The sequence below is a fragment of the Paralichthys olivaceus genome, chromosome 12 (assembly GCF_024713975.1).
Source record: "Paralichthys olivaceus isolate ysfri-2021 chromosome 12, ASM2471397v2, whole genome shotgun sequence".
NCBI lineage: Eukaryota > Metazoa > Chordata > Actinopteri > Pleuronectiformes > Paralichthyidae > Paralichthys > Paralichthys olivaceus.
The window spans coordinates 13,062,882-13,077,008 of NC_091104.1; the positions used below are offsets into that span (position 1 = coordinate 13,062,882).

General features: G+C 43.0%; 1 protein-coding gene across 1 annotated transcript; it reads right to left on the reverse strand.

The window, feature by feature from the left end:
* Nucleotides 1-737: 737 nt before the first annotated feature.
* On the reverse strand, nt 738-12,535 carry tonsl (tonsoku-like, DNA repair protein). Its single transcript, XM_020084741.2, has 28 exons — nt 12,249-12,535; nt 12,073-12,168; nt 10,612-10,754; nt 10,303-10,486; nt 10,094-10,223; nt 9,828-9,999; nt 9,618-9,732; nt 9,359-9,510; nt 9,040-9,192; nt 8,373-8,498; nt 8,031-8,229; nt 7,878-7,933; nt 7,692-7,781; nt 7,332-7,404; nt 7,058-7,221; nt 6,300-6,423; nt 5,959-6,200; nt 5,372-5,852; nt 5,092-5,291; nt 4,039-4,145; nt 3,699-3,855; nt 3,510-3,588; nt 3,111-3,418; nt 2,621-2,792; nt 2,173-2,348; nt 1,967-2,040; nt 1,720-1,853; nt 738-1,297 (listed from the first exon to the last, which is right to left on the reverse strand). Exons 1-28 carry the CDS (start codon nt 12,271-12,273, stop codon nt 1,098-1,100), a joined length of 4,332 nt encoding a protein of 1,443 aa, XP_019940300.2. The 5' UTR covers nt 12,274-12,535; the 3' UTR covers nt 738-1,097.
* Nucleotides 12,536-14,127: the final 1,592 nt, after the last annotated feature.

Here is a 14,127-nt window from a genome sequence, read left to right on the forward strand (position 1 = left end):
TGAGTACAATCAAGGAGAACACAGAGTAACTTCCAGATACCAGCAAACAAGGAGGAAGACGAAAGAGAGAGAAAAGAGAAACAAGAGAAGAGGCCTGGGACTGAGGATCTAAAACATAATCGTATGTGCTTCACATATGAGGTTTAATAGGTTAATTGAGACTGAGAACGACCTGCCAGAGGGAGGCAATCAAATAATGATAAGAAATCAATCAAATATGTCGATTTCTCAGACTTTGAATAATCATAGTTAGAAATAAACGGTAAAGAATGACTGTTATGATCAGCAACTTCTGTAAACCAAAAGTAAGAGCTTTAATTTGATAGTCTGAAAAGGTTCATCTAATTTTACAGGGATATATAGCATTATCATCTCAGCAGAGGAGCAAGAGGTGAAATGTAAAGAGAGAAAAGCAGAGGATCAATAACTAAATATATTATTCCCAGGTTTGTGGGCATGAGAGTATATGTTCAGAATTAAAAGATGAGTAGTTCAGTCTTGATAGTCACATGCATGTGCAACAACTCTGAAAGTGTGACCACAATGCTGAGGAAACAAGGCGAAGTCACACACAAGAACTGTCTCTGCTTTTTGTGGTGACTTCTCAGAAAGATCTATCAGTTTCTTCACTTCAATTCAGTTCTGGTTCTTTTCAGTTTCACACAGGAACTTATCTTGACATGAATGAAGCAGAACACTTTTTCTCTTTCGATTAAAAACAGCACTGGAAGACAAAAGCATCATGAGTCACTTTAATTTTTTTCATACAATAATTCAGTGGGTTGAGGTCAAAGGTTCATCAGAACCCAAATACACTTAAAATAAACTGTTTTTATGCACAAGACTTTTACAGGGACACATAAATGAAGGGTACAGAATAAATGAAAGTTATTAGAGTTATTTACAACGTGTTCATGGATGGTGTGTCACTAGATATTTCGTTTAATGAAGTCTCCAGCTGTCACTGCTAACTGAACAAAACCTAAAAAAGAAAGAAAATCATCCTTATTATAAAAGCTGTGTATTTGTGAATTAATAAGAGCACGAGTTTCACATGGCTCTGATTCAAGTGTGTGTGACACAGAATTCTTTCCTCTTCATGAAGAGGCTGCAGCAGAGAGCAGGCACTTGGCTTTCCGGTCAATAAAGAGCCCGTGTGACTGACTGTTGTCCCAGTTCTGCTTCAGAGCCTGCCTGTCCAGCTTGTTCAGTCCCTGAGAGCAAAGACGAAGATCTTTGACCAGCTCTGACAAACCATCCAGAGCTGAACTGTCCCAGGGACCCGACACCTGACAACCTGAGGATGATGAAACGAATAGAAATTCAAAGTTTACATGTTAAGTTCTCTTGCAAGAAAAATGTACCGCCTAGATCCAACATCAGCATATTCTGGCTGATTCAGCATTTTTCAACAAGCCCCAATTTAAGGTACTATTTCAAATGTTTGACGAAGGTACAGCTATTAGTTTGCATCTCATGCAAGGCGTGCAAACACAAACCACCCACTCTGACCTCAGACAAATATGAACAATGTCTTAATATCTACCACGTATACCATGTCCTATTTGTGGTTAAGTTACATTTGACTTGTTTTAAGTTATGATAAAAATGAGCAACCAAAGGCAAAACTATTTTTTCAAAAACAGTTATGCCAATAATTAAAAATGTTCTAAATTATTTTATAAGAGGAAGAAAATAAAGTTGCCTTTTAACGTATACCTTGAAGGTTTAGAAGGGTCAGAGGTCGAGAAGTCTCTCTGACAGCGTTCAGGATGCTGTGAAGTCCAGCTGAGGTGACGGACGAGTTTCCCGACAAGTTTAAACTCAGCAGAGACGGACATGAAGGCAGGCACCTGGAAGAGAATCGATGAAAATCCCTCAGAGAAGCAGACGGCAGCAGAGGCACAGTGGAAAAACCCTCAGCAAATACACAAGTACACACACAGACACACACAAACACACACACCTGGCCAAGGTGCTGACACCGCTGTCCGTTAAGTCGTTTGCTGCCAGACTCAGGTGCGTCAGTGAACAGTCGTCCTGTGATTCAGGACAAACGTCAATGTCATTTATTTAAACTGTCAAACAGTAAAAGTTCCATGGAAACGTCTCAATGAGTCAGTTCACTGATGACATGGGAACATCATAGTACATGTGTATACATGCGTGCACCTGTGACAGGACTTTGGTGAGCTGTTCAAGTGCCGGGAAATCAGCAGGACCCCTGCGGATGGCAGACAGGTCCAGGTGTGTGAGGCAGTGGAGAGGCAGAGTCTTCAACACCAGCTCAAACCCAGTGGAGCCCAGTGCATTGTGGGCGAGATTCACTGACTTCAGGTGTCCTCTCCCTTAAAAAGTAAATTAATCAACTTTGTCATGTTGAATCCATTCAAAGAGTTTTTAAGAGTCTGAACTGAATCTCAAGTGGCTTCAGAATCGTATTTGCTTGTAGATCAATATTACAATATCATAAAGAACCATTTGCTCCATTTAGAAGGAGATGCAGTTCATCCACTTACATTGACTCCACATTAATAACCTTGAAATGAAGAAGAGACAATGTTCTTCATCACAAGACTTTCCTCAGTCTTCCAGTGACTCTACACTTTGTTAGTTTTACCTGTCAGAGCGCTGGCCAGCAGCAGGCGATGCTGCTGCAGGAAACGAGCAGTGAGTCCGCAGGCCTGCAGAGACAGCCTGGCTAACAGAGGGCAGCAGGACAGCAGACAGGACAAGGACTCAGACACACCGTCCCCCAGAGGATTCATACTGAGATCGAGCTCCTCCAGACACTAAGAGAGGAAACCACCAACACCACAACAATCTGATTAATTCTTTTTGTTTTAAATGTGCCGTTCTCACGTTTGGTGGTAAAATGTGCCATGTGCGTTTTGAGGGAGGGAGGAGGTGGTTTCAGTGAGTAATTACAAATAACCAACGGAAATTAAACTGTCACACTGTGTCAAGTGTTCATGAATTCAATAGAAACATATCTAATACATAAAATAGGTTTTTAGGCAACTGGTTATTTAAAGCCTTGAAGGTCAACACAAATTTTCACCAACATGAAACTGATCAGGGGAAATAATAAAAAAATCTGAGGACTTTACAGGAAAGGCCGGATGAGTCTGTCCCTTCAAAGCGCTCACTGCCTTCCCCAGTCCTTCGCCTGTGATGTTATTGGCAGAAATGTCCAGCAGCCGAAGCCGAGGCATGGTGATGGTTGTGGCAACCAAATCAGGGAGTAGGTTGTCATGGAAACGGTTGCCGGAAATCCGCAGCTCAGTTAGACTGGCCTGAAGTTTGAGGGCGCGGAGCATCGGGTTGAGGGAAGAGGGCGCCAGACTGAGGCCGCACACCGACACAGAGGAGCTCCCATCCTGCACCTCACACAGCCGGGTGATGCGCTTGTTCTCATCTGCAGGGAGGCAAACAGACTCCTCGCTTTGTAACAGATCATCAAAATGTGTTTTTCTGTGTTTGTGTGTATGTTTGTGTGAGTTGCTCACCCACTGCCAGGCTGTCACAGGCCTTTTTGTAACGCTCAGGGAGAGGAGGGAGGTCCCAGGAGCACACTTCAGCCAAAACCTGCAACATACCACGTATTATTATTATTCTGTCCCAGTAAAAAAATAATTGAATGTATTAAAACTGCATTCATGTAGGATACTTCATCTTAATGTCTCTGTGCTCCTTACCTCTTCATTGGTGTGCAGGACAGCCAGCAGCAGGTCCTGCGGGCAGAGAAGAGCGCCCTCCTTCTGCAGAGAGAGACGAGGCAGGAGGCCACATTTCTGGTAGTAACGCTGCGCTGCCTGCTCACACAGCCACGACACGGTGCAGGAGTCTGCCTCACTGAAACACAGTGGAATTGATATGGGTTAGAAAATATGACAGTATTAACAACACTATCACACTAAATTCAAAATCCCTTATGGTGCTGCTACAACCGTATGGTCAAAGTACAAAGCTCTTTATGTGCCGGCAGAATATTTGAGGAAAATAATAATGACATCTATTTATTCATTATATAACAACCTTTGTGGAACTGGGATGAGGAAAACATCTTCCTGAACTCTGACCCTCATTCTGATTGGTGGAGGCAGTGATGTGGGCATCGGAGCGGCCAGTGTTTGAGCTGGAGGCTGAAATATACAAATAAAAACAGTAATATATATGTGAGCAACATGAACTGGCTTCTATCATTTAAGGCTGTTTCAGTTTGAGAGCAGGACTTTATTTCATTTACACACCCACAACGAGGGCAGGACCATTTCGTTTTTCATCCCTATATCTAGGATTTTATTGGCTGAGGAATCTTGACAGACTGGTTGCACACAAAAAAAAATCGGAGAGAAATCCACTGATGTGTGCACAGAAAAGCTGTGTGAGCGCTAGGAGAAGAGCTGAAGCTTGAGCGCAAGCAACAAAATATCTCCGAGCAAGCACACAGTTAGAGCACAAACAGCAAATCTAAGCACAAGCAGGGGCTATCTGAATTCAAGTGCAGGGTATAGAGTGAAACCAGACTCTTGAGTGAGGATTGGGAAAAACACATGGACGTCATGTGATATGCAAATGTATGTAAAAGGCAAATTTAAGACGACATGAAAAAAAAGACCCAGAGGGAAATCACCCTCAACATTTGTTTTGCCAATTTAACAGCCCCACAAACTGCAGCTTTCAAAAAGACCATACAATTAAATCAACACCTTTAAAATAGAGTCAAGGAACTAAACAACCTTTGCGAAAGTAAAATATTTTACGGCAGGGCTGTTTTAACAGACTAAAAAAGTTTGAACTAGATTTAACAGATTGGCAGCATGACTCATGCGAACATATGATGTTAAAGTCTATTTTCTTCTCTGGTAAAGTTGCTAATGTTCAGAAATCTTAAAATGGCTCTATCAGCTCTGTCTCATTTACAGTCACATTCATCCCCATCTAAAATTAATCGAGTGCAGACTCATGACAAATGATGTTCCAGTTCTAGCCCCTGGTCACGTTGAAACATTAATTATCATCGAGCTGCAGACACAGTCCTCAATAAGTGAAATCTGTATTCTGACTTTGACTCTTTGGAACTCTGACCTGCATGTGTATGTGCGGAGGCGGGGTCTCAGGTATCATGTCGTCATCATCTGTGAGGGTGGGGCTGTGCGGCCTGTTGACCTCTCGTCTGCCCAACCGCACCATCCCAGGCATCTGAGTCATTTTCACCTGGTGAGGCCTCACAGAGCCATTCCTTTTCAGAGAGAGACTCCTGCTGGAGGAGGAGGGAACTGCAGAGGCTGAGAGAAGAGGAGCAATACTGACGGTCAAATAAGCAAAGAAACATAAAGTGAGATTGAAATGAAAGAGAAGTCATTACCTCTGCAGGTTGGGTTAGAGTTTAGGTGCCTGTTTTGATTTCTGGCTGCTGACAAAATGGCTGTGTCCTCCCCGTTCATCCCGTTCTGCTTGACTTGAAGCCTCCTCTTCTTCTTCGGCTGCATGTCCCCTAAATCATCATCCAGCCAGTCATCGGCAAGATACTCCTCCTCAGGAACCAGAGCTGATTTGTTGCTGGACGTCACGGCGGGCGTGCTGGAGAACTGTGGCTGTGACAGACCCTGGAGAAGAGTTTTGGAACTGCCCAAGCCTCGAATGGCGCTGTGGTACTCCTCTCGTTCAAGGACAAATGGTGCAGGGTTCTCTCTGGTGGTGCCTGAAGTCTGGATGGAGCCGGTTTCTTTGTTTGGTGGAGCTTCCTTTTGACTCGGGGCTGATGGGAAACTGTGCCTAGGACGGACAGGACGGAGGGGACTGACGGGGCAGTCAGAGTCGCTTTCATCTGAGCAGCTGCTGTTATTCTGAGGAATTCATATACATACAAATCATCTACTGTAACTGTAGATCTAGAGAAGAAGAATAAGAAGTTATGAAGTATTTTCATTGAAAACATTGATCAGACTTTACCCCATAGAGAACAGCAGCCTCTGTTCCTCTGGCTCGGTGGCGCTGGGTTGAACTATTGCTCTGCCACCGTTTGGGGCTGGCAGGCCGCGCGTTCACCTCCGAGTTCCTGCTGTGTCGAGGCCGGTCTTGGCTGGCGGAGCAGCCCCCTCCAGAGGACAACAGTGGCTCCGAGTTCTCCGCATCAAACAGCTGGCTGTCCTGCAGAGCATCGAAAGGCTTGGCTGGGGCCGGAGCAGCAGGCACTGTGTGAGACAGAGATTAGTAGGAAAAACAAGTATTTGAGAGGATATTTAACAAAGGCAAGCTGAGGATAAGATGGTAGGACCGGGTGAAAGTCTCACCTCCCCCGGCCAGTGCCTCCCTCAGCAGTCTCTCTGTAGCCACACACTCCTGCTTGGTTTCCTTGTCCAGCTCTCGGCTGTACGTCCTCTGCCAATAACGCAGGGTATCCATGGCTGCGTCTCCCTGACAGAGGAGAGTGAGAGCATGAAATACACAGATACATACATCAGTGCGACTTGTGATGGGATTTATTTGTCTGGGGAGGTGGGGTGATTTTAATATCACCGGCAGTGGTCATTGATACCAATCATAACTGGAGCACGCATGTCTATGAGATTTTACTCCTACCTCAGTAAAAAAAAAAAAGTGCAATCTTCCTGGTCGAAATGTAAAGAAATAGGAAATGATGAGAGGAATGCAAAATATTGATCAATATAAATGATTAAAAACATTAATGATCATACTAAACCTGTGAGTGATGAAGGTCACATGGTTTTCCTGCAGCATAACAACTTTATTGCTCATCAACCCCTGTAATAATCTCCTCGTCAAACTGGGCTTTAAATCCCTTTCACACAGCTTGTTTAATGTGGGAATGTTGCACCTTTCTTCCACCATAGAGTGGCATTCTTGTTCCATATTTATTGTGGCAGCAGTTAGTCAGAGAGGCACATGAATGTGTATGTGAACAATGTCTGGATGTCCACACGTGGCTAATCAGCAAGTACATATTCAGCCTAAAATGCCGTATAGTGGGATTTCTGTTTAAAAGAGGCTAAAAGTACAAATGTAACCGCATACATGCACATACACACACCTTGGAGTTGCGTAGAGTGACAGAAGCCCCTCGTGCCACTAAGAGCCTTGCAACTTGTAAATTGCCACATGCGAGCGCATCGTGAAGAGGAGTCACTCCTTCACATAACGGGCCGCCAGGGTCGTTGATGTTTGCACCACGGTCCAGCAGCACAGCTACAATGTCTGCACGAGAGAAAGAGAAACACAGGATGATAGAAGCAGATGGTTTTATTCCATTTTCATAAAATAAGCTTTTAAACCAGATTCAATGAATTCAATCCTAAATCAGTTACCATGGTGACCATGGTTGCAGGCCTCATGCAGGGGAGTCCAACCACAGTAGTCTCTGGGGTTCACTGGGTGACCCTGACATGGAGACGAGATGGAAAACAATCATAATCACAGAATCCAGAATGTCTGATTTTAACTTTTAAAGAGTGTTATAAAAGATTCATAGCTGAGCAGATAATAAATAATAAATATGCACCTCAAACTCAGACAGGAAGCTCCAAGTCCAATAAGTGTGTTACCGTTCACAGTTTAATCCGATTTCACACCTTATCTGCTTGACCTTCTTTGTTTTAAATTACAATTGTCTTGATTTTGCTTTCTTGCTCACATTCCAGAATACAGAAATATTTTTGTATTCTTACCTGTTCTACCAGATACTGGACCTGCTTCAGGTTTCCATCTATACACGCTCTGTGCAGAGACGTCTCACCCTTCTCATTCCTCTTGTTCCACTGAAGCAAGGAGACGAGGATACAAGCAGGTCAGAGGGTAAAAGAGTGGCCTTGCACAATGTGGACTTTGAAGATGAGGCTGACTGATAAACTCACCCTTCCTGCCTTCCTCCTTCCCGACACCATCTTGTCATAACCCTCAAGGTCATCATCTAGAGCCCCCATGAAAACACTAACATTAGATAACTTGAATTGAATCCAAAAATCTTGTGATGAGACAGGTCAACTCTGGAACAGCGTGTCTCTAACCTGAATCTGAGAGCACGACGTCACTGTCATCCAGAGGCTCGCTGTTGTCCATCTCCTCCTCTTCATCCTCCTCACCATCACTCCCGTCTGGACTCCAGCCCTCTGCAGCACACAGCTCCTGCAGCCTCGCCTCAGTGTCATCCGCATCTAATGAGCCCCTGCGTCTCTGGGACGCCAACCACAGCCTCAACACACGTTTCTGTAGGAGGGAACGACGGGAAATCATTCACTCTTCAAAAAGTCTAGTTTACCAATACCTTGAGGGTTTAAAAAAATAAATAAGAAGAATAAGTATTCCATCAGCCTCTTTATTTTTTCTTTCAGCTGCTCATATCACCTCACCTGTAGTCTGGCCTGTCCACACTTCTGAGCGCAGTGTAACGCTGTGCTGTAGCTGCTGTCTATGTCCTGGAAGGTACAGCCACTCTCCTCCTGAGCTGCTGCGATGTTTATCCAAGTGCTACATTCCTGATAGAGACAGATTCAGGAGTTATATTCTCAAGTATGGAAACCCACCGACTGAACGATGGAGAAAATATTCAGATTTAACAATGACAGTATTTTCCATTATTAAAAGTTTTTTATTTTTTATTGAAACACATGTTTTGTGATTTGTTACTCTGCCTAGGAGGTTATGTTTTCGCCCCTGGCAGTATCGCTGTTTGTCAGCAGGATTACACAAAAACTGCAGAAGGGATTTCCACAAAACTTGGTGGCGGGATGGGACATGGTCCAAGAAAGAACACATTCAAGTTTGTGGTGGATACAGAAATGCCTTTACAATAAATTAAAACTACAAATCAATCGATCATGATTGACAAGGGATTTTCCAAATGATTTATTGTAATATGTCTTAAAGCCCAAATATATGGATGAATCAAAGGCTATATACACTTTCGTTGCCAGACAGGTTGACATCAAAGCACAACACCCATAATACCCGTTACCATGAGGCTGATGTTTAAAAGTAGATTAGTGTTGGGTGTATGTGCAGGTTGGTCGTGTTTACCTCCGACGATCTGCCGTGTCGTAACGCCAGCTCCTGTCTGTAGTGTTCCACCGCCTTGCTGTGCTGCCTCAGGTCTGTGTAGGTGGCAGCCAGGGACACGTGGATGACAGCCAGCTCCCGAGCAGCCTTTCCCAGGGCCTCCGCACCTTTAAGCTGCACCAGAACAACAACAGTTCTCAATGCTCTATAACAATCAACTACAGAGCTGCTTAAAAGAGGAGACTTATAAAGTATGTACGATGTTAAAATGCCTGGTGGCTACAAGTTAAAACAGCTGGGATGTGAGCACTGTCCCTGTAAAGCTTTTAATGTTTCTCACTTGAGCTTGATAGGCATCCAGAGCTTTGCTGTAGCAGCCAACTTTACAGTAGAGGTCCGCGAGCTGCTCTGCCAGCTCCACGGCCTGATGGGAGCTGAGTCTTTTTCCCTGATCATCTCCAAGCTCCTCCTCTAATTTACAGCCATGGTCAGCTAGGACATCAGGAAAAAAATCATGCCATCAACTATAATATCGTGAAGGAGAGAAAATGAAACACTAATCCGATTATCAACGAGTGAATCAAAACTTAAATCGTCACCATATTTGAAAGCTTTCTTCACTGCCTGCTTGTCCTGGGGCTGCTGGGAACCCAGCAAAAGAGCTTTCTTCAGAGATCGTCTCGCTGCAACAAAGTCACCCAGAGAAAGCTGCACCTGTGGATAAACATGACAAGGACACAAACACACACTCGTCACAAACTGTACAGACAGGAGAGGCAGTAAGTAGGGGGGTTTGGTCGAGGATGTACCTTGCCGATGCAGTGAAAGCACTCGCTCTCACTGAACTTGTCTTTAATCTTTCTGGCACACTCTTTGGCTTGTTCCAGGCAGCGCACAGAGTTAGAGTGCTGACCGTTACGAAAGTAGATGTTGCCCAGATTAAAGTTCGCACGGTAGAGGTCCTCCAGCAGCTGGCTCTTCCTTCACACAATAAAAATGGAGGAAGACCCATTAACAAGACGACATTCCTACCTGAGTGTTTACATTAAGACAAAGTAGTTTCGGTTCTTCATACTCAGCAATAAAGACACTACGGCGGATGAACTCGCTGCAGCGTTTAGGCTCCCCCAGATGATCGCAGACCAGACCGAGATTGAGGAACAGACGAGCCTTCATCTCACTTATCTCTCGCGCCGGCACTGTCCCTGGAGTTAAGAAAAGAAAAATGTTTAAAATGATTCCCTACAAATCCCTGAGGACACACACGCCGGTAAATAAACACACCTTCTAGACGATCATCCACGATGGACAGACTCTTTCTGAAGGCATCCTCTGCTTTCTCTAAACTTTTCCTCGACTGGTCCGATTCATAACGGAAGAGATAGGTTCGACCAATAGTGGCCAGCGCCCTTTGCTCCTCGGCATGATCTCTTACAGAACGAGCCAAGTCCAGGTGCCACTGCTGATGCTGAAGAAGACAAACATACAACCACTTATGTGCTGAATACACATTAAAATACAGTAGTGAGGTAACGCCACAGAAGAAAGTGGTTTAATGGGCATCAACTTATTCTTGCAGATCAATGGACTCACTTTCAAAGCAGCCTCAATGTTTCCCATCTCTGCGTAGCACTCTCCTATCTTACGATTGGCCACGGCTCGTCCAATCACGTCATTCACCACCTCAGAAAGAGACAACTCCTGCTGATGCTCCCTGATGGCAGCTTCATAATCACCTGAGACACAGGAGGGTCAGTGAGCAAACGGAGAAAACAAACTGTTAGAAAAGGAGAATGTAGAAGTGAATATTATACTGAACTGTGAGAAATAGGGGAAAAACATGAACCAATAGAGCTGATATGATGGAAAGTGGAGAAAAGAATAAGAAAGAGGATGAATGTTAGATTGAGACGACAACACAGTGATTTAAAAATCACACTGGATAACAGGATATCATGATGAATGTCAAGAGACAGAAAGAGCTTATCCATTTAAAGTGAAAAATGTACAAGAGACACAGCATATGATTGCAGACTTGCAGACGTTAGCATCATTATAGGTCATGGAAAAGAAATGTTGCATGTCTGTGAGGTAGTGAGGAGTGAAATGAACTAAATAAACAAGCAACTGAGTTACATCCATAAACTAGAATGGCACTCAGATAAGACGCAACAGTCCCTCGATGAAAACACATTTAAGTTATTAGATCCAGATTTTTATTTGGATCTGCACACAATTGCATTAAATATCGATCCTCTAAACATGTCCAATCTTTTTTTCATCAAGATCCATGATTATTCTCTGAGAAATCAAGAAATAGATTGAAAAAACTCCCTATCTCACAATGTTAAAGACAAAGAAAAGAAAATCCTGGATCCACAGCACAATTTCATGGGTTGTTCCTTGTACGATTAATGGAAAGGAGTAGTTCTTGCGTAATCCTGCTCACCAAAAAATGTTCTTTAAAAAGAAATGAATAAACATATCAGTACTTTGTAAATACACACAAGCTAAATCTGTATGTGTGAGTCGTGTCTACTACTCTGCCAACACACTTTTATATTTTGTTTAGTGTGTTATGTTCCTGATACCTTCCTGCAGGAATTTCACAGTTTGGGATTAATTAATTAAGAACTAACTAACTAACTAACTAACCATCCATCCTTATCACTTTGTATCTGCTTTCATATATCTATACATTATATAGAATATATAATACCCAGATAGTCAGAAAGATAGTCAGATAGATAGATAGATAGATAGATAGATAGATAGATAGATAGATAGTCAGATAGATAGATAGTCAGATAGATAGATAGATAGATAGATAGATAGATAGTCAGATAGATAGATAGATAGATAGATAGATAGTCAGATAGATAGATAGATAGATAGATGGTCAGATAGATAGATAGATAGATGGTCAGATAGATAGATGGTCAGATAGATAGATAGATAGATAGATAGTCAGATAGATAGATAGATAGATAGATAGATAGATAGATAGATAGATAGATAAGCATTGATCCTATAGATTGTATATAACCTCCTCACCGGTTCTGGACAGCAGCTCTCCCAGCTGGTTGCAGATGTTCGCCTCCTCCCTCAGGTTGCTGCTGTTCTGGGCTTTGCTCTTCGCTTTCTGCAGCTCTGCTCAGGGATCGAACACCAAACACTTAAGCAACAACACTATAAACACGTGTCCACTTGTCCAGCAAAGCGATACTTACGCTTGATCTCCCTTGAGGAGCTCATCTTGAAGCTGGAAGTCACCGACAGGGCAGCTTCACTTTAGCCTATAGCGCTAAAACAGAGGAGAGCTGACGGAGGAGCGGTGGGGAGACACAGGTGAGCAGCTCCTCACTTCCTGTGAGGGTCAGGGTTGTGATGAACCTGATCTCGGTGTCATCCGTGAGTTAGATCGTGTTCAGAGTCTCACAAAACATCGCTACACAAGAAACACAGCTCCAGCGATCAGTCTTCACAAACACCCGCCATCACTCTCAGCCAATCACTGCGCTGCCCCCGCGCGGAGGGTTATTTACCCCGATGAACAGTTCTCAGGCACAACTTCCGCCTTAATATGTTGGCTTTTAAAAGATCCTGTGCCCCCATCATCGATCATCTGCTACAAGACAGCACTCGAGTCTCAGCGCTTCTGATTTCTGGACATGCGTGTTAATGTAGTGTCGCCAGAGAGGAGCGTGAGGCTGTTCGCCTGACAGACCTAACTCTGGGGGAAATACCCAAAGTGAATGTGAGGCCGCTGATTGGCTAACCACAGGGTCGTAGTATTGACGTAGTTCCACGCGGAAGCAGAAGAGGAGGGACAAGCGGCAGAAGAAGCTCGAGTTTTTCAGCCACATGCTGACATCTAGCGACTGTTGACGATCTCAGATACACTGAAAACTACAATACATCAGATACTTCACACAGTATTTACTGTCAACACACCGCTTATATACAGGAAGTACTGCACACTGACCTCTCGCCATGACAAAACAAATCTATTATGTATTCTGACTATAAGGACTCTATCTTACATAATCTTTACATTATAAATATAAGTTTGTATATGTTTATATATGCAAAAACTTATTTTCTTTGTAGAGTGACATGACCAGTGCAGTATTTAAGTTTTCATTTCTGGTGATGTTGTATAGTATGGCAGCAGTACACACACACACACACACACACACACACACACACACACACACATATGAAACATTGAGCCAGTGGTGAGTTTTGAACCGACCACACTTAAGTTTATTGTCATAAAATCCCTGTAAGTTAAGAACTGGAAGAGTTGGAAAATTGTGATGAAGCATCTCAATTATTAGTAATATTTCTTTGTAAAATTTGAGCTGATCTTCAAATATTGCTGGTGCTGTGTCGGCTAAGTCATAAGAAGAATTAGTTTCCTACTCCAAACAAAAAAGAGAATGAAATCATGATCAACTTAAGAGCTTGTTTTTGCTGCCAACTAGTGGTGACAACATGCTTCTTCCAGTCTCTCTGACGTCACATGATAGCACAGAGAATGTGACCTCACCTGTTTAACACATATATTTACCTTTTGTCCCATAGTGGGCAGTGCAGCTATCTTTCCAAATTTTAAGGTGGTTACCCTTTAAAGATCCAGTGTCAGTCAGGCTTTAATAACCAAAAATGAATTAAAGTAAGTTCATTTTAACAATCTTAGTTAGAATTGTGTTGTATATGATATTCAGGACATTTTCTTAGAGACATTTTTAATGGACGCAAAAGGTGTCAATATTTCATAAGACTGTCACCTTTTTATCAGCTCTACAATCTTTTACTCAATGTTTTGTTTCAACTATTTGAAATTCAGCCCATGACATCTCTTGCATGACTCTGATGGGGATCTTAAATGATATTTGAACACCCCAGACAACAGCAGGCTAACTGTAGCTCAAGTGAAATAACTATAATGTGTTTATTGTATTTATGATAAGAAACACGACATGAACCTGTTTGTTGCCTGTGTTGGTTTGTGCAGTTCCATTCACTCAGCAGGATCCTGTAAAGAAGGATCAACAAATCTCAAAAACACAAACAATACCGCACATTACTTACACCAATTTTCAG

Coding starts and splice junctions, on each gene's coding strand:
- tonsl (XM_020084741.2), bottom strand. CDS start 12,273: ATGAGCTCCTCAAGGGAGATCAAGC. Junction 10,000..10,093: donor CGTAGTGTCTTTATTGCTGA/GTATGAAGAACC, acceptor TATTGTGTGAAG/GAAGAGCCAGCTGCTGGAGG. Junction 8,499..9,039: donor GACACGGCAGATCGTCGGAG/GTAAACACGACC, acceptor TGTCTCTATCAG/GAATGTAGCACTTGGATAAA.